The sequence below is a fragment of the Tupaia chinensis genome, unplaced genomic scaffold (genome assembly GCF_000334495.1).
Source record: "Tupaia chinensis unplaced genomic scaffold, TupChi_1.0 Scaffold139927_1, whole genome shotgun sequence".
In the NCBI taxonomy this organism is placed as follows: Eukaryota; Metazoa; Chordata; class Mammalia; order Scandentia; family Tupaiidae; genus Tupaia; species Tupaia belangeri.
The window spans coordinates 48,173-72,193 of record NW_006199806.1 but is presented as its reverse complement, the minus strand read 5'-3'; the positions used below and the strand labels follow the sequence as shown (position 1 = coordinate 72,193).

Here is a 24,021-nt window from a genome sequence, read left to right as displayed (position 1 = left end):
CTCTGATCCGAGTTTTCTTTATCACAATCTGCAGGGTTAAGGCCCATATTCATCTGTGTGTGTTCATTTTTCAGTTGCCATCATGATCTCAGTGACTACTCAGGTTTGGGTAGCACTAGGTTAAACCATTTATCTGGTATTATTGATGTGTTTTCTATGATTATTGATGAGTAGCCCCATTAGGTGTTCAGAACAGAGGGTGACTGGCTTAGCCAGGTTATGAAAGGCAGCATTTTTGTTGTTGTTGTTCAAAGAAATTAGACATCTATTTGTGAATGAACTAGCCACATTGAATTATCCGCTCTAACTTAGCCTCCCTCTATTCATATCGTGTAACTGGACTGAGTAAGGAAGGGTCATGGTCAGGTATAGAGCAGGTTGATAGCCAAGCAGCAGCACAGTGAAATGTGTTTGGTTTATTTTTCTTCTCCCCTCCATCAGTTCAAATGATTGAGCACAGAATGAATAGACGATGGGAGACTCGACTTAGGCCTGTGAATTTTCTACTCACCACTATAATTGCTGAGACTCCATTTCTTGGCCTTTTCCATTTCAGCTATGAAAACCTGCAAGAAGCAAAACAGAGCAGAGTCATACACAGACTTCACAGTCATTGTTACCGATAGATCTGCCTTAATATAGCACCACTCTTGACCCCATCCACCTTGTCAGTCCCCCTTCCCACTGCCACTCATCAGTAGTGGTATAGTTTGAATATGTCCTTCCAAAATTCATGTGTGTAGCCATCGTAATGGTCTTAAGAAGGTGAAAACCTAATCTGATTATGGTGTTGAAGGTGGGGCCTGGAGCCAGCCAGGGGCATAGTGGTTGAGGGGGTTGGATCCCATAGGGCTAACTGTGTGATTCAAGTCTTAGACCCAGCAGCATAGAAAACATACTGGGTGCATGTGTGTGCATGCCAAAATCTTAAAAAGAGGGAGATGTGGTGAAAAATGGACTATCGTATGACCATTCCCCCACGGGGAAGGGCGCTTTCTCACTCTCTCTCTCTCTTTTTGTCTCTCTCTGGCAAGCACATATGCACTCTGGCAAATAGAAAAACAGTTTTAATTTTATAAAAGGTGGGACCTGAATTTTAACAATGAAGTTTCTTAACCTATAGGATTAATGAGGTTTCTTTTTCTTTAAGAATTATTTATTTAATTTTATTTATTATTATTGAAAAATTTGCTACAGGGCACATGTACTCATCAGAGAGAGACAGGAGAGAGACAGAGAAAGTGAGAAAGCAAGCTGCCAGGTGGGACTCGAACTGCGGTCAGCCACGTGGAAGTCTGGTGCTTTAATCATCACGTCACCTGCTGGCCCCTAATAAAATTTCTTAATCTATATTTTTTCCACAAGTTGTATTTGCAATTGGTATTTCCAGAGTGTAAAGCCCTCACTCTTACCATGTTTAGTACCTGGAAAGGTTATAACAGGGTACTTCCTTGCCCTCCTCAGCTAAGAACTTGTAAATAAAACAAATGAGTTAACATTATCTGCTGATAAATAGGTTAATAAGAGCTACTACAGACAATCACAAATCTGCCCTCTCCAGAAGTCACTTTAAAAGTTAGGATGTGGGGACCAGCAGTTAGTGTAATGGCTATGTCGCTGGACTCCCACATAGTCGACCGCGGTTCGAGTCCCAGACCCAGTGGCTTAAACTCACACCGGGCGTGTGTGCGTGTGTGCCCATGATCCCAGGAGGAGAATGGAGGAAAAGGGATAGCGGCATGGCCATCACCCCTGGGGGGTGATTTCTCGCTTTCTATCTCTCTGTTTCTTTCTGTTTGTCTGGCAAGCGCATGTGCCCTATAGCAAAAAACTCTCAAAAAAAAAAAAAAAGTTAGGATGTGAGGCCAATCCTGTGGCCTAGTTATTAAGGAATCCAGATTCCACAGGACAAACTGCATGGTTCGAAGTCCAGCCCCAACAGCTTGGAAAATACGCTGGGCACATGTGGGTGCATGCACCAAATTCCACAAGGATGGAGAAATGAAGGACAAGGGATTGAGGCATGACCACGCCCCATGCCCCCAATGCTTTCTCCCCCTCCCTCATTCTCTTTCTCTGTCTCTCTTGTCCTCTGGCAATATTTTTTTTAAAGTCAGGACGTGGGCCAGCCAGTAGCGTGGCAGTTAGGGTGACTGGATCCCACATGACTGACTGTATAGTTTGAGTCCCAGACCCAGCAGCTTGAAAAGCATGCCAGGTGTGTGTGCATACATGCCCACAATTCTGAGAGGAGGATGGTGGAGAAGGGGATGCAGCATGGCCATCCCTCTGGAGGGGTGATTTCTTATCCACTCCCATTCTCTCTGTCTCTGGCAAGTGTACGTGCCCTGTGAAGGAAAAAAAAAAAAGACAGGATGTGTTGCAGGGTAAGAATTTATTAGCAAGGGTTTTGAAAGTGAAGGAAAACTGTAACTTAGTAATGACAACACTGAAGGAAGAATGTATGGATAACAAGCAAGTGGTCTACAAGGAGTTTGGAAAAGTGGACCCCCATAGCAAGAATTCAGCAGTGTTTTTCTAGTTTTGTCCATGAGTGCCTAACCTGACCTGACAGATGTCAATCATGCATCCTATAGAGGGGTTCCTTATTTTGAGACATAATTCATGGCACAAGGGAGATATGTAATAAGTATTTTTTAAATATCTAGCTATTACCTTTCAAAGATACTCAACGCTACCCAGAAAGTTTGTCATCATGAAATACTGTTGAATAAACGGTTTCAATCAGCTGTAGAATTATTTACTCCCTGTCAATTCCAAATTTAATAATATGAGTATATGAACATAAACATCATTTTCCTGTAAGTTTAGTGTAAGTTGCTCTTCCTGAGTCAGCCATCTCTGTACTGAGTCTTAGCCTGAAGGCCAAGCAGCAGCCTTTCTAACAAACCCATTAGGCGAGGCCTTATGTAAGTTGTTCTCTGACACACACCCTCATTGCAAGACTTATTCAGGAAGAAAAGATGCTTATTAGAAGGCCAGATGCACATACATGTGTGTGCACACATATCACCTCTCCATGCGTAAATAATACAATGTTGAAAAAAAGCCTGAAGAAATGGTCAATGTTCACTAGATAATGTAAATTACTGTTTAAGATGATCCTCTCCTTTGAGTTCTAAAACTGGAAGAGATATCATTTCTCAGATTTTTTTTCTGTATTTTTGCCTAGTGGTCGAGAACACAGGCTTTGAGGGCAGAAAGACAGACCCAGACTGGAATCTTGGTTTGGCCAGTCGACTAGCTATGCACACATTATGTTTTCCCATTTGTGAAGCAGAGACAACAACAGTGACCTCACCACAGGATTGAGGGGAGAATGGAATGAAGTGGCTTCTTAGCACAGGGCCTGACAAACACAGGACATGTTAGCTATTTTCATCACTAGCCCCCAGAGAAACCTCCAGACTACAGTTGACCATTCCACTCTCCTTAAACTGCCATGCACATTTTTGTTTGTTTGAGAGAATGGATCTTCTTCCTTAGATGTGGGTTATCTGTTGTACGGATATATGGTGTTTTGTGAAGAGTGGAGGGACATGCTCAGGACACCTAACTGGGCCCAGTTATAGTCGTCTGCTTGGGATGAATTGATGAACTTTATTTGAAGGACAGGATGATTCTTTCTCTCTCTTTTTTTCCTTCTCTTTAGCTGTGGGCATGTGCACTCACCAGAGACAGCGATAGAGAGACAGAGAAAAAGAGAGAGAGAAAGCACCTCCCATATGGGCATGGGCATGCTGCAATCCTTTTCCTCCATTTTCCCATTCCAACAGGATCTGGGGCATGTACACACAGGTTCCCATTGATTTTCAGGTCTCTGGGCTGAGAGTCAAATGTGGTCGGCTATGTGGGATCTGGCTCCTATGCACGCATTTAACCACTGTACTTCAGGGCTGGCCCAGGATGATTCCTTTGGACAAGAAGGTGAGCTACTTCACTGGATCACTTGCCACTCCTTGCCAGTCGGCTGTGGATGAAGCAGAGTGGTGTGCCGGAGCCGATATACATTGGCTCTTGGGAGCCTGCTGCGAACACCTCTCCCAGCTCAGCCTTCAGTGATGTCACACTGATAGCTTAGAATCAGCTATGGAAATCAGCAAATGTTACAAATCTCCCTGTGTCTAGTTGGGCAAGAAAGACCAAGCTGGAACAAGTATAAATTCATTTCCTTGTAGGGAGAGATAAAATAGCAACCACACATATGGAGACAGGCCAGGATGTGGGAAGGTGAGTGGTCAAACACTTAATGTCGAAAGCCAGGCACTGAACAGGACCCTTCGTAGCCAAAACCCAGACACATGCCTGGGGAGTCTCTTCAGAGCTTAGACGCTGCTATTGGCAGGATCAGAAATCTATGTTTTGAAAACCTATTTAAACTGCTCTATCTTAATTTCATTTCCTTTTATTTTTCCTTAATACCATTAAAGTCTTTTTTTTTTTGAGAAGATTTTGCTATAAGGTGCATGCGTTTGCCAGACAGAGACAGACAGAGACAGAAAGTGAGAAATCACCCCCCCCACACACAGGGGGATGGCCACACCGCAATCCCTTCTCCTCCACTCTCCTCTTGGGATCTTGAGCACGGACGCACACGCGCCCAGCGTGAGTTTAAGCCACCGGGTCTGGGACCCAAACCGCGGTCGACTACATGGGAGTCCAGCAACATAGCCATTATGCCAACTGCTGGTCTTCCATTAAAGTCTTTTTTGAAAATACCAGCTAAGCAAGAAAAAAGCAAAGAGGTGGTTGGTACTTTCAAGGCAGAACAGCATGGCAATATATATTAATTATACTGAATATGTCAGAGACACATTAATGTGTCAAAAACTCAGCCTACTGAGGTAATTATTCAAAAAGAAAAATAACTGAGATGCAGGTCAGCAGGTGGCATGGTGGTTAAGGTGCTGGACTCCCACATGATGGACTATGGTTTGAGTCCCGGACCTGGTGGCTCGCTCTCTCTGGTGAGCACATGTGCCCTATAGAAAATTTTAAAAAATAGTAACAATAGGGAACCAGCAGTTAGTGTAATGGCTATGTCGCTGGACTCCCACGTAGTCGACCGCGGTTCACGTCCTGGACCCGGTGACTTAAAACTCACGCCGGGCGCGTGTGCGTGCGTGCCCAAGATCCCGAGAGGAGAATGGAGGAGAAGGGATTGCGGCGTGACCATCCCCCCTGGGGGATGATTTCTCGCTTTCTGTCTCTATGTCTTGATCAATTCTTAGTTTTCTGTTTCTCCTGCTCTTCATGGTCCTATACAGGAGCTCAAAAGACCACAGGCTTCTAGGAGTCCAACACTGGCTCCTCCTTTGGTCTTAAAAAAAAAAATAGTAACAATAATAAATCAAATTAAATGAATGATTCTTTAAAAAATAACTGAGATGAAGTGAAAACTGAAGAAGCTAGACGCACATCTCTGCACTCAGACACAAGACACACTCCTTTATATATCCCTCCATTTTGTTTTAGAACAAAGCAGATTTCACCTACAGACAAGAAGGAATAGATTAAATTTGAGGGCAATCCTGGGGATATGGGAATAACCCTGCTATTAAAGAACTTATATTCTAGTTAGAAAGAAAACATAAACAATTCATTTAGTTATAATTTAGTACTCAGTAAAGTATAACTCATTTCAGTTGATACAATAACAGTTGATGTTCGTGGAAGGCTTACCGCATGCAAGATATTTTTCTAAGTATTTTACACATTGCTATGGTTTAGAGAATGGTTTGTCCCCCAGAGGTTGACATTTTGGAATTTGGTCCCAGTGTAACGGTGTTGGTAGGTGGTGAGACCTCTGGGAGGTGTTCAGATCATGGAGGCATCACCCTCATGAATAGATTACTGTTATCTTACGAGGCAGAGTAGGTTCTAGCTCTAATGGGAAGGAGTTGGTTCCTGCAGAGCGGGTGGTTATGAAATGTGGCTGCCCCCAGGTCTTTCTGCATAAACTCCTCATCCTCTCTGCTTCTGTCAGCCATGTTGTGACATAGCACCACAGGCCAGCCTGATACCAGCTCAACACCTTTGGACTTCCCAGCCACAATTGTAAGCCAAACAAACCTTTATTTGTGGTAAATCACCTTTCTTAAGTATTTCTCTCAGCCACACAACAGTAGACTAAGAAACAGTTATTAACTCATTTAATCCTCACAATGGCTCCATGAGAGGGTAGTTATTATCCCCATTTTAAAGATGAGAATACCCAGCACAAATAAGTAACTAACTTATCCAAGATAATACTGTCATAGGAGGTAAAGCTAAGATTGATGGGAATTCCAGAGAGGAAAAGGTAGATTGGAGAGGAGAAGATAAAATTTGTTTTAAATACGTCAAATTTGAGAAGACAGCTATCCAAGTGAAAATGAGAGAAAGGGTTGAGGATGTGAGTGTGAAGTTGGTTCAATCCTATCTTCTGAGGACTTCAGAGGCTGTGGCAGAATTTACAGAATTTACAGAATTTCTACCCTGTGTTCTTGGTAGAAAAGAGAAGAAAGGAGCAGAAAACCTTTTCTCCAAATCTAGGAGGTTGTTTACCTTAATAGAGCACAAGGAAGAATAAATGCCAACAGAGAAAAAGAGAGAAGCAACGTAGTAGGGTAAACATGGCTTCCATAATGACATTCTTTACGGGTATGACGTGATCAGTGTACAAAAATTAAACTTGGCTAAGAACGCCACCACACTCTATAGCCCCTAGTCCTGTGTCATACATTGGAGACACTAAACAGACGTTAAATGAGTGAACAAACAAACCGTAAGACATTTCTAAGATACTAACTTACCTTATACGTCTCTATTTCTTCTGGAAAGATCACAAAATTTACTATTAGCTTTTTTTCTGCACAGTCTTTGGCAAATTTTAAAACTTCTTCAAACATAATCTCCACTGCTTTATCTTTCCTCATATTAATGTTTCCGGTCCCAAGGGCAGGAAAGGAAATAGAAGTTTTGTTTAGCTCGATGCATTTCTTCAAACACTCCCCCACTGCATTTTTCAATATCTATAGGAGAAACAGAAATTTAAGATAAGCCGTTGATGGGACCAGTAGATGGTGTAATGGTTACATTGCTGGACTCCCACATAGTCGACCATGGTTCAAGTCCTGGACCTGGCAGCTTAAAACTCACACCAGGTGTGTATACGTGCATGCCCAAGATACTAAGAGGAAACTGGAGGAGAAGGGATTGAGACATGGCCATTCCACCTGTGGGGTGGGTGATTTCTTGCTTTCTGTGTCTCTGTCTCTCCAGCAAGTGCAAACTCCCTATAGCAAAAGAATCTCTCTCTTAAAAAAATAAAAAATCAGCCTTTGAGCACAAAGTAAGACTTTGCTTACCCATTGATCCTGCCCATATTTTGCAATGATATTTTCCACTCTTCATCAGGGTCATGACCATGCCGCCTCAGAGGGCAGGAAGAGTTTCACTCCATAAGGAACCCACTACAGCTATAAGGCTGGATGATGAGAATAAAAGGGCTGAGAAATTGAAGCAATTGAGTGGCCCATTTTGTATTATTCATAACATCTGGGCACTGTGATTTCTTCCATTTACGTAGCCTTTCCTATCTCCCAAGTCTGAGAGTCAATTATCAGTTTATTCCCACACTCCTGACACTTCTGAGACATAAGAGCTCTTGGAGTTTAATAAAGGAGGTTGAGATTAAAATAAGAAAGCAGGCCCAGCCAGTAGTATGGTGGTTAAGGTGCTGGATCCCACAGACTGACTCTGAAGTTTGAGCCCTAGACCCAGTGGCCTAAAAGCACGCCAGGTATGTATGTGTGCATGCTCAAAATTCCAAGAGGAGAATACATGGCAGCATGGCCATTCCCCCAGGGGATGATTTCTCACTTTTCCTTTCTCTCTATCTCTCTATCTGTCTCTCTCTAGCAAGCATGTGCCCTATAGCAAAACTAAAAACATTTCAAAAATAGGGGCCAGCCCTATGGCAAAAAAATCTAAAATAAATAAATAAATAAATAAATAAATAAATAAATAAATAAGAAAGCAAAATGTATCCAGTGTCATTAAGATCTATCATGGAGCAAGATGGTAGAACACTGTTGATGCAACTGGATCCACACAGGAAAGGTCTGGGGTTCTTTACCTGGCCCAGGATCTCCCTCAGCATTTGGTGCACATGTGTGCCAGTGCCTGGCATGCTCACAGGTGTGTGTGCACTTGGAGTGCACATGATCCATCTGGTGGCTAAAATGAGGGGTAGATTGTGGAGTAAAGACCCCCACTTACTCTCTTTCATGAAAGACACAAATGACTACACTTCAAAAAAATTATGTAATTTCTCCTGAGTAAGTGCTAATTCTTTCAGCAGATTTAAACCTTCAACAACTTTTCTACATCAAATCGAATACGAATATAGAATGTTTGTCTGTGGAAGGACTTTGGAAAACCAATGGCTAGAAAGTAACTAGAAGACCAGTTTGAGATTAGAGGTATCTCTAGCCAAGAGAGTAAAAGAAATAATGAAAAATGAAAGAGAAAATGATAAAGGCAGAGAAAGGGATTGAGTTTTCCTCTTTCTGCATCTACACAGATTTCCCTATCTTTTTTCCTTTTTTTATAATTTGCCTTTATGTATTCATTTTGATTGCCAGAGGACACATGCACACACCAAAGAGAGACAGAAAGAGAGAAAGCACCCCACAACAGGGCATGGCCACATCTCAATCCCTCCTTCTCCATGTCTCTATCGCCTTGGGAAGATTTGGGCCATGCATTCACATGCACCCAGAATTTTTTTCAAGCTGCCAGGGCCAGGACTTGAACTGAGCAGTCAGCCATGTGAGATCTGGCTCCCTTAACCAGTGGGCTACCCAATGTGGACTGGCCTGCCCACATTGTTCTCTAACTTTTTGATTTTATGTACTCCAGGTGAAGAGTTGGCTATTGAGACAATCTCCACTGTGGGCAAGGTAGGAAGACAGGCAACAGAGTTGACTGGAATGATGCTGAAAGAAAAATCCCAGTTCAGCTCTTCCTGGAATTTAACACATGAGGGGAAATATGGAATAGCTGAATCCCTTCTTACTTAGGAAAAGCCCTGCAGGAACACTGGGCGTAGTAAGGTGGGCCCTGCACAGATTGAAGGAGCTCTTGATGTTCCATTGTCCATTTGTAGTATGTCCACTTAAAATTTAGCTCGATTCAGTGATATTTTAAATTAAACTTCTTGAAGCCAGCAGGTGGTATGCTGGTTAATGTACTAAATTCCCACGTAGCTGACTATGGTTTGAATCCTGGACTTGGCAGCTTGAAAAACTCACAAGGCTTTTGTGCATGCCTGCTCAAAATCCCAAAAGGAGAATGGAGGAGAAGAGACTGCAGTAGGGCCCGTCATGCAACTACAAACAAACAAATGAATAAATGAATTAAACCTCTTAGCATAACTTGTGGCAACTCTACTTGTGTAGTATTTCAGGTATTCACAGGCATGCTAAAAAAATGAGGACTATACTACTGACAATATTTCATGAATGTGACAAAACAATAGAAACCTAATAAAGAGTGGACACACTATGGAGCTACAGAAAGATACACTGATTTTGAACTTACCTGATCGGGAGCATATGATGTATGCCATATTACATGGCATATGTACTGGCAGGACAACTTATATCCTTTTGTGACTACTACTGGTGGGGAACCGTGAAGCCATTTAGTTTTTTGTTCAAATTCCCATTCCATTTCAGGTCCTGCATGTTGTAGAATTGACTTCGACACAGGTCCAATTCTAAGACTATATGGGCTTACAGAATTAACAATCATATCTGTCTGAAAAGGGAAAAAAAGGACAAGATTCATTATCAAATTCTGTCTTAAATGATTAGTTTAAACCTTTATTTCTTGAAAGGCTTTGAAAAGATTCTAAAGATCCATAAATCTACAAAAATTCATTTAATAATCAATAGAACGTCATATAACTAAAGAGTGATCATCTGATTGCCATGAAGCTTTTGTCCTATTCAGAAACCCTGTGAATAGACAGACAATAGAATTTTTATTGCGAGCACTTATTATCCCTTTGCTGGATTACACCTCCCATAGTTGTAGATTCTGAGCATGCTCTGTGATTTGTTTTAGGCTCTACCTATAAGTGGTTTTATTCCCTGTTCTACTGCCATCACTTGTTGCTATTTCTGGGTAGATTTTTGCTTTGTTTTAAATAGACAGGATAAAATTTCTATCTCCTAATGTTTTATGTCTTAAGGTAAATAGTATAGCATTAGAGAATAACCCAGATAAAAGTCTTCAACTAAAAAAAGCCTCTCTCCCAGAACCCCCGACTCACCTGCCTATCCTATAGGCAGTCACTTTGCCCAGTTGAGTTCTTCATCTGTCTTTTTAGTAATAGACTATCCACACACATGGGCTGTAATATCATCTCCTAGTTAGCTTTCAGAGCTCTACTAAAGAACACCTTCCTTCCCCCATCCCTGAATGCCCCAACCATCCGAATGGCTTTGGCTCCCTTTGGAGATAACTTAGGTGCTTCCTATAGATAGTAATGAATGCTTCACTTTGAAGTGCTATTAGAATTTGCAATCTGGAGGACCAGCATTTAGTGTAATGGCTATGTCGCTGGACTCCCACGTAGTCGACCACGGTTTGAGTCCCGGACCCGGAGGCTCAAACTCATGTCGGACACGTGTGCTTGCATGCCCAAGATCCCGAGAGGAGAATGGAGAAGGGATTGTGGCATGGCCATACCCCCTGGGGGGTGATTTCTCGCTTTCTGTCTCTCTGTCTGTCTCTGTCTGTCTGGCAAGCACACGCACCCTATAGCAAAAGCCTCTCAAAAAAAAAATAAATAATTTGCAGTCTGGGAGCACTGACATCCTTTAAGTTTCCCTGGGATCAACAGGTGGCATAGTAGTTAAGGTGCTGGACTCCCATGAGGTCGACCTCAGTTCAAGTCCTAGACTCAACAGCTTTGACAACTCACACTGGGAATGTGTGCATGCCTGCCCCAAATCCTGAGAGAACAGAGGAGAAGGGACGGCACTGTGGCCATCCTCCTGGGGAGAGATTTCTCACTCTCTGTCTCTGTCTCTCCAGCGAGTGCATGTGCCCTATAGAAAAATCTTTAAAAAAAAAGTTTTAAGTTTCCTAGTATTGGCAATAAATAACTACAAAACAATTTCAGTTAAAGAGATAAGTTATTCAACTAGGATGCTTCCATTTTCAATTTAAATTGGTATATTAATGACTTCTCAAATATTTTATTTCATGAGGTCCCCTCAGTCTTCTTTCTAATTTTTTATAGGCAGTAAGTGGTATCCTTACTGACGATTAAGTCTGATTGTGGCCCTGAAAGATTGCTAATGTGGCACTACTGATTCAGAAGATAAGAAAAAGAATAAAGTTTGTATTTTTATCTTCCTCTGTTGCAGTCTTTTTCTTCATTTCTCTGATATCCCTCCACTTATTCATCATTAATTTGCTGAATACCTAGGTGCAGACCCAAACCTGGCTATGAGCTACAGAGATGAATAGGCCATGCCGCCCATCCTCACAGTGCTTTCTGTCTAGCATGGGAGCTAGACCAACTCAAAAAGACCCAGGTTCACTGTTACTCTATGTCCTCTCCGCCTTGCCAGGGTCCTCGTTTTTGTGCTCCAGCTAAATGCTAATGTACCCCTTACATTCTTCTCAGTTCCCCTGTATATGCACAGAATATGATTTAGCATTCTACCTGCATCTCCTGATTCTAGTCAGGCCCATGATTTTCCACCTGTCAATTCCTCTGTGTCTGTGATTAATTCACTCTAACTTTGCAGAAAATTCTCCCTCCTGCTAATTCATACCCTATTACAGCGAGATCAGATTCAAAACTCACATCTTCTGAAATAATCTACACTCTACTCCCCTCACAAATTTACATACTCTTAAATATTATGTTTCTTTGCTGTTGATAGGTTGCTTCAGAAATGTTGAAAAGGTTTGGGTCCCCAGTGAAATTTTTCAAATAAAAAAAATGTTTACATAAAGAAATAATAGATTTTAAGTTGTTGGGATCAAAGATTGTTATACTTTTTTTTGGAGAGATATTTATTGTAGGGCATGTACACTTGCCAGAGAGACAGAGAGAGAGAGACAGAAAGCTAGAAATCACCCACCCCCAGAGGGGATGGCCATGCTGCAATCCCTTCTCCTCCATTCTCCTCTCAGAATTTTGGGCACACATCCACATGCGCCTGGCATGAGTTTTAAACTGCCAGGTCCAGGACTCAAACCGTGGTCGACTACATGTGAGTCCAGTGACAAAACCATTATGCCACCTGCTGGTCTTATATGTTATACTTCTTAATGGTGCCTGAGAATAATAACAATAGCAATAATAATTATTAAAGCACTATTCCAGCATTTAATGTGTATGATTACAGCATTAAGATATAAGTCCTATTATTATCCTATTTTTTTTTTAATTGCTAGAGGGTGCACACTCTCACCAGAGAGAGATAGATAAGAAAAAGCACCTTCTGAGGGGGTATAGTCATGCCACGATCCTTCTCCATTTTTCCATCCTATCAGGATTCTGGACATGCTCACACATGTGCATGAGTGTGTTTTTCAAGCCGCCAGGGCTGGGATTCAGACTTCAGGTGGCCATGTGAGGTCTGGCTCTCTTAAACTACAGGGCTGGCTACAGGGTCAGCTCCATTATACTCGCTTGTAGGTGAAATCAAAGACCCAAAGATAAACTAAGCAGCTCTGGTTCACCCAGTTAGTTAATGGCAAATCTAGTATTCAAATCCTGGCTCTGAAATCCTGGCCTGGCTCTGAAATCCACCTCTTTACCCTAATGAGATGCTTTCTACTCTACTACTGTTCCACAGGTAATTTTTAATTCAGGGATCCCCTTGGACAGTGCAAGAGAATAGAAACACAGACTTACTTTCTGCCATTCAATGTGATCCTGAAGAACCTGGAGAGTTAGGTTGTTTATGACTATCATGTTGGAAGGAGGGATGGCTTCTCGACTCATCTGGAGGACCTGCTCTGTCGGTCCTAAAAGTAATTCTGAAGCATCTTTAAAGGCAGCAACAGTAGGGTCCTCATTGCTCACCAGGTGAATTTCTTTCAATTTACTGACTCCTTGCCTTTCTTGGAAATAAGACCAGATTGTTTCTACAATGACCCGTGTGCACAAATTCAGAGGGAACTGGAAAATTCCGGAGCTCAGGGCTGGAATTGCTACTGTCTCAATGCTCACATTTCCAAAGATAACATAGTTCAGTACATTCATAATGGCACATTGCAGCTCACTAATGCATCTCTGATGTTCAGTTGACAACCACCGAGGCCCGACAGCATGGATAATCATTTTGCAGGGAAGCATCCCAGCTCCAGTGACACCTATGTTACCAGCTGATATTCTACCATATTGGGCAACAAATTTTCTGCTCTCTTCTTGGATTTTAGGGCCACCAGCTTTCACTAGGGCCAGGGCCAGGCCTCCCCCATGCAGAAGGTCTTCATTGGCTGCATTCACCACAGCATCAACAGCATGTCTGGTGAGGTCATCTTTCCACACAGATAACTCTAGCCCAGGACTCAGCATCTTTCTGTAGGCCTGCAGAGACTTTCTGTTACCTTCCAGAGTTAGGGTGACCAGGGTAGAGACACAGTTAAACTTAAGCCGAAGGACTTCATTCAGCTGACTTTCATTATTTTTTAAAATTTTGAAGTCATTGTGAGTAATAGGAATTTTCCAACTATAGTTTTCTCTGAACGTGTCAGTCTCTGGAAAAGGAAAGATTAAAAAGTAAATTAGCAAGGGTTCCTTTGAAAAGGATGTAATTCCACTTTACACCAGGAGAGAGAGCTTCCTATGCACAAAAGAGAGGCCCTTTCTCTAGCCCCCTTTCCTGTTTCTTCCTTTCACTTAGCCATGGAACTGAACAATGGATATCCAAGAATTTTCAATAGTAGGTGCTATAGTTTGGATCCTCCCACCCCCCAATTCATGTCTTGTATCTTGGTTGTATTGTAAAGGTGTTAAGAGAAAAACGAATCCCTTTCGGGGTGGGACTTTTTTTCTTTTTCTTTTTTGGAGAGGTTTTTGCTATAGGGCACGTGGGTTTGTCAGAAAGACTGAGAGAGACACAGAGACAGAAAGCAAAAAATCACTCCCCACACCACAATCCCTTCTCCTCCATTTTTCTCTCGGGATCTTGGGCATGCACACACACGCGCCTGGTGTGAGTTTAAGCCACTGGGTCTGGGACTCGAACCGCAGTCGACTACATGGGAGTCCAGCGACATAGCCATTACACTAACTGCTGGTCCCTTAGGGTGGGACTTTTGAGTATTACTGAGTTCCGGGGTGTATAGAAGAGGGGAAAAGAGACGAGGATAGGCAAAAACTTATAGATAGCTACTCTGCTCAAGATCCTGCCCTCCACCACTTTGTGATGCCTTCGGATTTGCCACATAGCCAGAGCAGCCACTCAAACAAATCTCTATTCTCTTAAATGCACCCAGTCTCAGGTATTTCTCTAAGCAATGCATAATGAACCAAGACAGCAGGTCACCCATAAAGTGCGTAAGTGTCTGGCATATACTAAGATAGCCACTTTTCACTGGATGACCCACCTTTTAACAATGTTTTGGACTTACAACAAGTTCCCTAGCATGGGAGAGTCCCTTTCTCAATCTGTGTGAGCCTCAAGAATCCCTTTGCCCCATTTTTGTCTCGCTCCTGCAGCCAGTTAGTATTTACTATGTGAAGTGTTCAAAATCACGCAAGCCTACATAAGTCATTTAAATCTGTACTCTGCTGTGCAGGCACAGTAGTATTCAGAATAATAAAAGTGACTGTACCGGATTTTCATTCTTGTGTTGTGTGCTTGTTGCTTCCCGGTGCTTATCTAATGTATGATTTCTGTATGGACAGAATTGCATTATTCTAGTGCGATGTCACAAATATCTATTGTATCTAAAATGTATACACTATGGCATCACAGTGCACAAGACATCTGCCTTTTTTAAAAAAAGAATTATATATTTAATTTAATTTATTCAGTCATTTATTTTAATTTGACCTCAGAGAGACAAAGAGAGAGAGAGAGAGATGGAAATTGGGGAACCAAGCCACTAGGTCCAGGACTTGAACCACGGTTGGCCATGTGGGAGTGTCCAGCGCCTTAACCACCACACCACCTGCTGGTCCCGACATCTGTCTTTAAGCTTCTGCTTAAGGACCAATTTGCCATCTTGAGGTATGGAGTATCTGCACTCTAAGTAGTGGCTACTATAATACAATAACAGTGGCACGAAACTGTGCACGGGAGCCATGAGTGTTTTTTTTGTTTTGCTTTAAGGTTTTGCCATAGGACACCTGTGCTCACCAGACAGAGACAGGGAAAGTGGGAAGTCACCCTCCAGGAGGATGGCCACACTCCTTCATTCTCCTCCTGGGATTTTGGGCATATATGCATATGCACCTGGCATGATTTTCAAGCTGCCAGATCTGAGACTTGAATCACAGTCAGCCACATGGGAGTCCGGGGCCTTAACCACCACTCCACCTGCTGGCCCTCATGAAATTTTTTAAATGTATGTAGAAATGGTGAATTTAGGAAGACCCATGACTTAAAGCACCTATATTGGAAAAGATTTAACTATAAGTCAAAATACATTCTTATAGAGGCTTTATTCATAACTTTTGTTTTTGTCACCATCTTGGTTAGGATTACATTAAAAGCAGACCCTATGACAAAAATTTGAGTGTAAGTAATTGTCTTGAGATAGGATCCTAGAAAACAGTAGAAGAAGGCCAGCCTTGTGGCCTAATGGTTAAGGGAGCCAGATCCCACATGACTAACCAGAGTTTGAGTCGTTGCTCCTGTGACTTGAAAAACATGCTGGGTGTACATACCTGCTGCATATCCCAGCAAGATGGAGAAATGGAGAAGAGATTGCGGCATGGCCATCCACCTTGGGGGCTGATTTCTCACTTTCCCTCTCACTATCTCTCCCTGGCTAGTGCACAAGCCCTCCAGCAATTAAAATAAATGAATACAACACCAGAGGAAGGCCAGCTTTGTGGCACAGGGTTAAAGGGTTGGTCAAGAGAAGCCAGATCCCACATGGCAACCTCAGTTTTAACCATGGTTCTTATCTCTGTCTCTATCAGCCTGAAATATGCCAGACATGTGTGCAAGTGTATAGGACCCAACAGTCCAAAGGACTGAAGAAAGGGAATCGAGGCATGACCAGACCCTGTGGTAGGTGCTTCCGCTCTCACTTACTCTTTCATGGGTATGGTGTACAGGGCCTATCAGGGATAAGGAAAATAATCTTCTAACTAAAAAGGGCATGCATGTGCACACCCAAGATCCTGGGAGGAGAATGGAAGAGAGGAGATTGCGGCATACCTGTTCCTCTAAGGGGTGATTTTTCACTTTCCCTCTCTGTCTCTCTCCAGAGTGCATACACTCTAAGGCAAAAACCTCTACCAAAAAAAAGGAGAGAGAAAGAGGCTAGAAGGAGTCATAGTGGTTAAGGTGCTGGACTCGCACATGGTTGCCCATGGTTGGAGTTCTGGACCTGGTAGCTTGAAAATCATGCCAGGCACGAGTGCATGCAGGCCCAAAATCCCAAGAGGAGAAAGGAGGAGAAGGGACTATGGTGTGGCCATCCCCCCCCAGAGATGATTTCTTACTTTCCCTATCACTGCCTCTCTCTGTCTTGGGTAACCAACCGCACATGCTCTATGGCAAAAACCTTTAAAAAAAGAAGAAGAAGAGAGAGAGAAAGGGAGGGAGGGAGAAAGGGAAGAAGGGAGGAAGGGAAGGAGGAAAAGAAAACACTATGAGAAGTGAGGGCAGGGTGGGAACATGGAATCAAGGAAGGAGACGAATAAAACGTGTATTATTCAGCAAATGGAGCGTAGCTCCACTAGGGAAGGTTATACCACCAGGGGTAGTTACTGAAGCTAGGGGAGGTTTTTCTGACTTCTATTGGTCACTGATCAAAACTGCTTCATTGGGGAGAGTTTGGGGCAACACCGGACCTGCGAATGGGTGGGGCACTGACAGTGTCTGCTACAGTAATTAATTACTCAGAATACTCTAGTTTCATGGTGCAGTTGGGTGGAATCAAAGATGATAAAAATGATCAATTGCATGTAGCAGACAGGGTATGCTGTTCCAGTTCCTTTCAGTTTAGTTATGACATGAGAAATAGGTTAGCTGCCAGCCTTCAGCGGTTAGTTCCTTGGGGTCATCTCAGCTTTCTAGCCAAGGTCACACTATTCTCAGGGATACCCCTGCGCAAAGGCTAAGCAAGGCCATTTGTACCCAACACAGGACACCTCTGACTGGCTATCTCTGGCTGCAGACACTGTCAGGATTTCATTGCTGTCTGATGTCTCCACCTGCCCAATCCAGCTTCTCCTCTTCTCCTTTCACACAGAAACGTTCATACTCCTAACTCCATCTCAGTTTCTGCTTTTCTTGGAGAACCCAATCTGTGGTGTGGTAGCTCATGGAGTCTAAGACATTGTTATTGTGTGCCTCTGGGAAAGGAAAATGATGCCAGTTAAACTGGCATCAGTTGATAGGCAGTAGCCCTATTTCTGAGATGTTAAAATGTGGGGGAAATGTGCACCCTAAAATGGATAAAATGTAGTAATTACTTATATTTCTACTTTAACTCCCATTTTGAATCAGAACCACCCAGAAAGAAGACTACAGTGGCCTCTATTATCCAAAAGAAGCAGCAAGCAGGTAGTCAGGCCGGACTGGCCTGAGCTTTGGTGTAAAATCTCCAGTGGGCCACCCCTATGATTAAACAGGTAGCATTTGCCTCTTAAGTATTTGTTGAGCAAGAGAATGATTGATTGGCTACCTCTTTGGCCAATTTTGGCTGTAGGGCAGTAGTCAGAAGAATCTAAGTATTTTTTGTTTGTTTTGTAAGGATGTGCTCAATGGAGAGAGACAGACAAAAAGTGAGAAAGCACTCCCCACCCCCCAGGGTGATCACAATCCCTTCTCTTCCATTCTCCTCTACAGATTTTTGGCATGCACACACACATTCCTGGTGTATCTTTCAAGCTGCCAGGTCTGGGACTCAAATCGTGCCACTGGCCATGTGGAATTCAGCTGCCTTAACCAACATGCCACTGGCCGGCCCAAGAGTCTTATATCTTGTGAGCAAAGGAGGATTGGTGGGGCTCTGAGAGACACGCCTGCTGGTGCCACACTGCCTTTGAAGCAGGTCTGGGTCTCCAGAGGCCTGCGGTCACCCACCTGAGACCCATGGGAGAGATATTCTCCTTCTTTATTCTCCTTTCTCCATTAAGGAAAGATCTGAGCAAAGACTTTCTGAAACAAGAGTGAGAACGAGGTGATCCTACCTGTTTTTTCATTGTACGCTGCTGCTCCAGCACCCTGTAAAAAAGTAAAAATGGGTTATTTTTAAAAACCTAAGCTGAATAACTACAGATTACTGATAACAAATAGTCTAAAAAATAGGAAACAACAGACACTCTGCTCAAAGCACTGAGTTTGGGAAGGATGGGAGCATGCGTTTCTTTTTTTTTTTTTTCATCTGTGTGCCTGAAACAAAACACTAAGTGTTCCCAGAAACACTGACACATCCTATTTCCCTAGGGTCCAATACATTCTGAATGAGGTGAAGGGCTGGAGATTAACACTTGAAAAGGCTCAAAGGTCACAGACCAAAATGACCCAGAACTCTTACACAGGCTCCCATTTCCAAAGACTGGTGAGCTTCTCTAGACAGAACAGAAGACAAGCGGACTTGAGCCTCAAGAGCTGCACTTGCCACCCACCAGTAAGGTCCGGCTTCCAATGGCCTATTTAATGTGGAATTTTCAAGATTAGCAAAGGAGGAGCCTTTCTCTATCCCTTTGTTTATATTCTTCCTCCATCACTTTTCTTATCTCATCCTGAAAAAGAACTGCTGAATGAGTAAGAGATTCTAAAAGGTTCTGAAGTGAAGTTAAAGAAAATAATCATCAATCCTCCAGTTGCTCTATTGATTAGATTAGCACGGTCTTGAGTCCCCATTTTCCACATAGTGTAAGAACAATTTTTTTTTTTTTTAAGTTTTTGCTATGGGGTACATGTGCTCACTGGAGAGAGACAGAGAAAGGAAAGGAAAAGTGAGGGAAAGTGAGAAGACACCCCCTACGGAGGATAGCCTTACTATTGTAATCCCCTCTCCTCTATTCTCCTCTAGAGATCTTGGGTATCCACGTATATGCACCAATAGCATTTTTCAGGCTGCTGGGTCGAGGACTTGAACTACAAAGTTAGCCATGTAGGATTCAGCCACCTGACCCACCATACCACTCACTGGCCCAAGAACAAAATTTCTATGGATTACTAAAACCAAATGAGGGCCCAGCCATGGTGGCACAAGCAGTGGGGTACCACTGCACCATTAGTGGAGGAAAATGGGAGGGGCCAGGTTCTGACCCCTGATTGACTTGAACATGCTGGGCATGCCTGCAGGCACACTCAGGATCCTGGTTGGCTGGAAAATTAGGGGGAGGAATGACTGCACGACAAGAGCCTGTGAAGCGTCCCTTTCTCTGTCTCTCTCTCGAAATAAACAAACTTGGAAAAAAAAAAAAAAAAGAAAGAAAAGGTTAAAAAAAAAAAAGTCCAGGCCCAGCCCTGGTGGCACAGTTGGTAGGAATGATACTAGACACGGCACAGGAAAGCTACTTTGAACATCAGCTGGCTACAGGGCTGGGGAAAATTGTGGCATAAGGACCTTGTTGAATGTTCCTCTTTGTCTCTCTCTCTCTCTCTGAAGGAAAAAAACGAATTTTAAAAAGACAAATGAACCAAAAACTAGGATGCCATGTGTAACTAAAGACCTCACGCTATAGGAAAAACTCAGATTTCATGCTATAGGAAAAGCTTCATGTGCTGATGAAGGGTCATGATTTATTATACATTTCTGCTTCTTACCATGGGAAAGCTCATCCTCCAGGTCCCTGGGGAGGGTCTTTAAACGTTTAGGCTCTCTTTGTGGTTCTGAAGCACAAGCTGTTTTCCCAGGTTTGGTGGTCTACTTCCAGGAACAGATAGAAAAGTTACAATTAACATTGACCAGAATATTAGGGAGTTTGATAATAAGGTACCTTAGGAAGACCACTAGTGATTTCTGATCCTGAATAGTTTTTAATTTCATTGGTGAAGACATGCACATTGTTTGGCTGTTGTTGTTATGATTTACCTTCTGTCCTTTCTAGAAGCTCCAATTGAACACAGAATGGCAGTTTGGAGAAAGAACTGTATGAACTGGAACAGAGAAAGCTTTATAGAGAAAAGGAGACCAGAGACAGACCTTAAAGAATGGAGCAGGTTTGGGAACCAGCAGTTAGCGTAATGGCTATGTCGCTGGACTCCCATGTAGTCGACTGCAGTTCACGTCCTGGACCCGGTGGCTTAAAACTCACTCCAGGCGCGTGTGCGTGCGTGCCCAAGATTCCCAGAGGAGAATGGAGGAGAAGGGATTGTGGCGTGACCATCCCCCCTGGGAGGTGATTTCTCGCTTTCTGTCTCTATGTCTCTTTCTGTCTGGAAAGCACACACTCCCTATAATGAAAACCTCTCCAAAAAAAAAAAAAGAATGGAGCAGGTTTTTACATATTTAGAAGAGGAATATGGTAACAAGGTGGGGAAACGGAGCGCACCAATCAAGAACAGTGAGGAAAAGCCAGTTCTATGAGTGAGTGAAGACCCCTGGAGAATGTCTAAAGAAAAAAGAAACTTTACTTGTGCCTGGGAGAAATGTGGATGAGAGAGCATCAAAAATTCCATGGAAAATGCAATTGGATTTCGATTTTATTTTCACACGAAAATTAATTTGTACTTTAACTCCATTTTTCCAAAAGCTTTTTGAAGTCCCCTTGTGTTACTGAGTTAGAAAAATATCCTTGACCTAATTATGTAGGAAAATAACTATTAGAAACTCAGGGGAAAAAATGACATTTTATTGATGTTCCATCTAATAGGTAGGCATGAAAGATGGCAAACCTTCAGAGGAATGATGAGGAAAAATCTTTAAAGATACAGTTGTCCATACTTGTTGCTATTTTCAGGACTCTGAAAGGATTTCCAATGTCTTTGCAATAGAAAAAACTTTGTGCAACCATCCACAGCCTCAGAGTACTGGTTAGTATCTCTACTTGACAAGGAAAAAGCAACAAGCCCAGTACAAGCAGGAAATACGAAAGGACACTACGCACTGTGGCCTCCAGAGGGCACTGTTTTTTCAGAAAAGAAGGAAAACTCCCTCTGCGTTGCAGGCTTTACAGGTTGCTGCACTTGTTTCTGCCTGCAGATCAGGCTCCTTAAAGACCCAGGGTTGGACTTGGCGGTGGGGGGAGACAATCATTTCACACAAAAGAAATTTGATACAAGGAGTATACTGCCCAAACAGTCAATGTCTCTCATTATAAAACCAACAATAACAGTAAAAGCTTTCCCAACTTTCTACTACTGGTTCCTACTTCTCTTTTTGGGCAGCCAAATGTCTGGAAAGAACAGTGGACTGTCCTCCTGTCCACCTGCTGGGTCAGCCCACTATCACCTGGTTTCCCATTCACCCCTAGCACTCCTCTAAACTGTTTGTCAGTGTCCTCCATGTGGTTAACCTCAAGGAACATCTCCTAGTCTAATCTTCACTTGACCCTTTTCTATAGCTTTGCATTCTTTGACTCCTGATGCTCTGCTTTCTTGGCACCTCCTATGCCAGCTTCCCTTGGCTCTTTGTTATCTCCCACTTTGCTTTTACAAGCTTTTTTCCTGATTTATTTCCACTGTCTACTCCCTAATCCTTTGTCCCAAGATACTGTCTGAGAGACACCTGTCATCTCACTCTACTCACTCTTCTGGGGTGACCCCGGTGGCTTCAACTCATCAACACAAATATGGCTTCCATATCTGTGTTCCCAGCCTACGGCTCTCCCGAGCTTCACTTTTCCACTCCACCAGATTTCCCCTAGTCCCCTCAAACACAGCCTCTGCATAACTGGGCCCCTTCTCTCCCCTACCACCCCTAGTAGTCCCACCAAAACCCATGCTTCCTTCTAGATTTCACAACTGAGCAAATAATATACCATTTACCCACTCAAATCAGAAATGCTGGAATTATTCCTGAATCTCTCTTTTGTCCCATATCCAACTCATCTCTGGGTCTGATCACCTAAGTCACTTTCTGACATCCCCCCACCCTCCTTGTCCACTGACACTGCTTCACTCAGGGTCTCAGCACCTCTCCCCAGAGCTATGGCAGTACACTCAATTCAAAGATTTACATGTATCTGACTTGACATTTTATTGTTTGCATGATCATTACATTCATACAGTTCCAATTTAGAAAGTGTAAAGACTCCTTCCTTCCTCGTTCACTGAAGTTCACTGAAGGGCCATGAGGCAATTGGCCCTTCTCCTATATCCATCCAGAGGCCTTTTTACACATAAGAGAGCCTCTCACACACCCTCTTCTGTATCTTATCCTTCCCGCTCAGTGTATCCTAGGGATCTTTCCATATTGGCACATAGAGAGCCTTCTCACCTTCCTTTCATATTGCTCACTATACTTTATTGTCTAGGTAAATTATTTAGCTGCTAGTCTCCTTTTTATGGACATTTAAGAAGTTCCTGGTCTTTCACTATTATAAACAAGTTTGTAAAAAATAAACTCATACCTAGGTCACTTCACACCGGAATCAATACATCAAGGGGACAGATTCCTACAAGTGGAACGCAGAGACATAAAATCTATGCAATTATAATCCTCCCCCACCCCCAGCGCCCCACCCCTGCTGTCCTGAGGGCAAAGTACCCTCGCCTGAGAGACAGAGGAAGAGAGAAGGAAAAAGCGCCCCTCATGAGGCATGATTACACCTCAGTCCTTCTTCATTTTTCCATCCTGTCCAGATTTGGGGCACACATGCATGCCTTCCATGTTTTTCAAGCTGCCAGAGGCCTGGATTCCAAGTAGCAAGGTCAGTCATGTGAGATCTAGCTCCTTTAACCTTTAGGCCACAGGGTCAGCCCTCTGCAATCATAATTCTATAGACAAATTGCTTCCCACAAAGACTGGTTCATTTCCAGCCATGTGCAAAAGCCTATCTCTGGCCTCTCTACCTCCATTCATCCTTGCTTGGAAATGTGTTTTCCACAGCATTGTCAGCACCACCATCTTTATAAAACACAAATCTGGCATGCCACTGTCCTGCATCCCTGCTTACAATTCTTCAGTTTCTACCCACAGATCTCCACGCTCTTTTACCATCTAGACCTGTGCTGTTCAAGATGGACCATAGGCCACCTGTAGCCATTAAGTACTTGACCTGTGGCTAGGCTGACGAATTTGAGATGTGATGTCAGTGAGAAAAACACTGCATTTCAAAGACTTAGCGTGACAAGAAGAATGGGCTTTATGTCATTACATGCCAAAATGATTTTAATTTTAGATCTATCAAGTTATATAACATACCATTAAAATTATTTTTTTAATTTAATTTTTGATTTTTATTTTTTGAAGAGAATTTTGCTATAGGGTGATGCACTCACCAGAGAGACAGAGAGACAAAGAGAAAGAAAACGAGAAATCATCCCCCCTGGGGAGAGCCACTTGGTAATCCCTTTTCCTCCATTCTCATCTCCAGATTTTGGGCATGCCTGCACCAACCTGAAGTGTGTTTCAATCTACTGGGTCAGGGACACGACCTGCAGTCGGCCACATGGGAGTCCAGAGCGTTGACCACTATGCCACCTGCTGGCTCCCATATCATTAAAATTATTTTCACCTGTTTCTTTATCCTTTTAAAAAGCAGCTACTAAAATGTTTAGTATTAACATGGACTCCCCTTAGCTAGCTCCTGGACAGCACTGCTCAGCGCCTCCTCAGTGCTCAGCTCACAGAGGTCCCTGTGCCTCGGATCATCTCCACCCTGTCCCTTGTCCCCACCAC

General features: G+C 43.0%; 1 protein-coding gene across 8 annotated transcripts in view; it reads right to left on the bottom strand.

Annotated features, from left to right (window-relative positions):
- Positions 1-24,021, bottom strand: part of PARP9 (poly(ADP-ribose) polymerase family member 9) — a 39,661-nt gene that overhangs the window by 15,168 nt on the left and 472 nt on the right. For 2 of the 8 annotated variants that reach the window (XM_027765913.1, XM_027765916.1), the window contains exons 2-7: positions 20,004-20,103; positions 18,416-18,449; positions 12,950-13,627; positions 9,607-9,825; positions 6,816-7,034; positions 512-566 (exon numbers count right to left, since the gene is read on the bottom strand). In XM_027765913.1, the coding sequence (XP_027621714.1) occupies positions 512-566; positions 6,816-7,034; positions 9,607-9,825; positions 12,950-13,627; positions 18,416-18,427 (1,183 nt within the window). In that variant the 5' untranslated portion in view covers positions 18,428-18,449; positions 20,004-20,103. Of the gene's footprint in view, positions 1-511; positions 567-6,815; positions 7,035-9,606; positions 9,826-12,949; positions 13,798-18,415; positions 18,450-20,003; positions 20,107-22,750; positions 22,796-24,021 lie in introns of all 8 variants that reach the window. The other 6 variants (XM_014593200.2, XM_027765914.1, XM_027765910.1 and 3 more) reach the window with 6 other exon arrangements.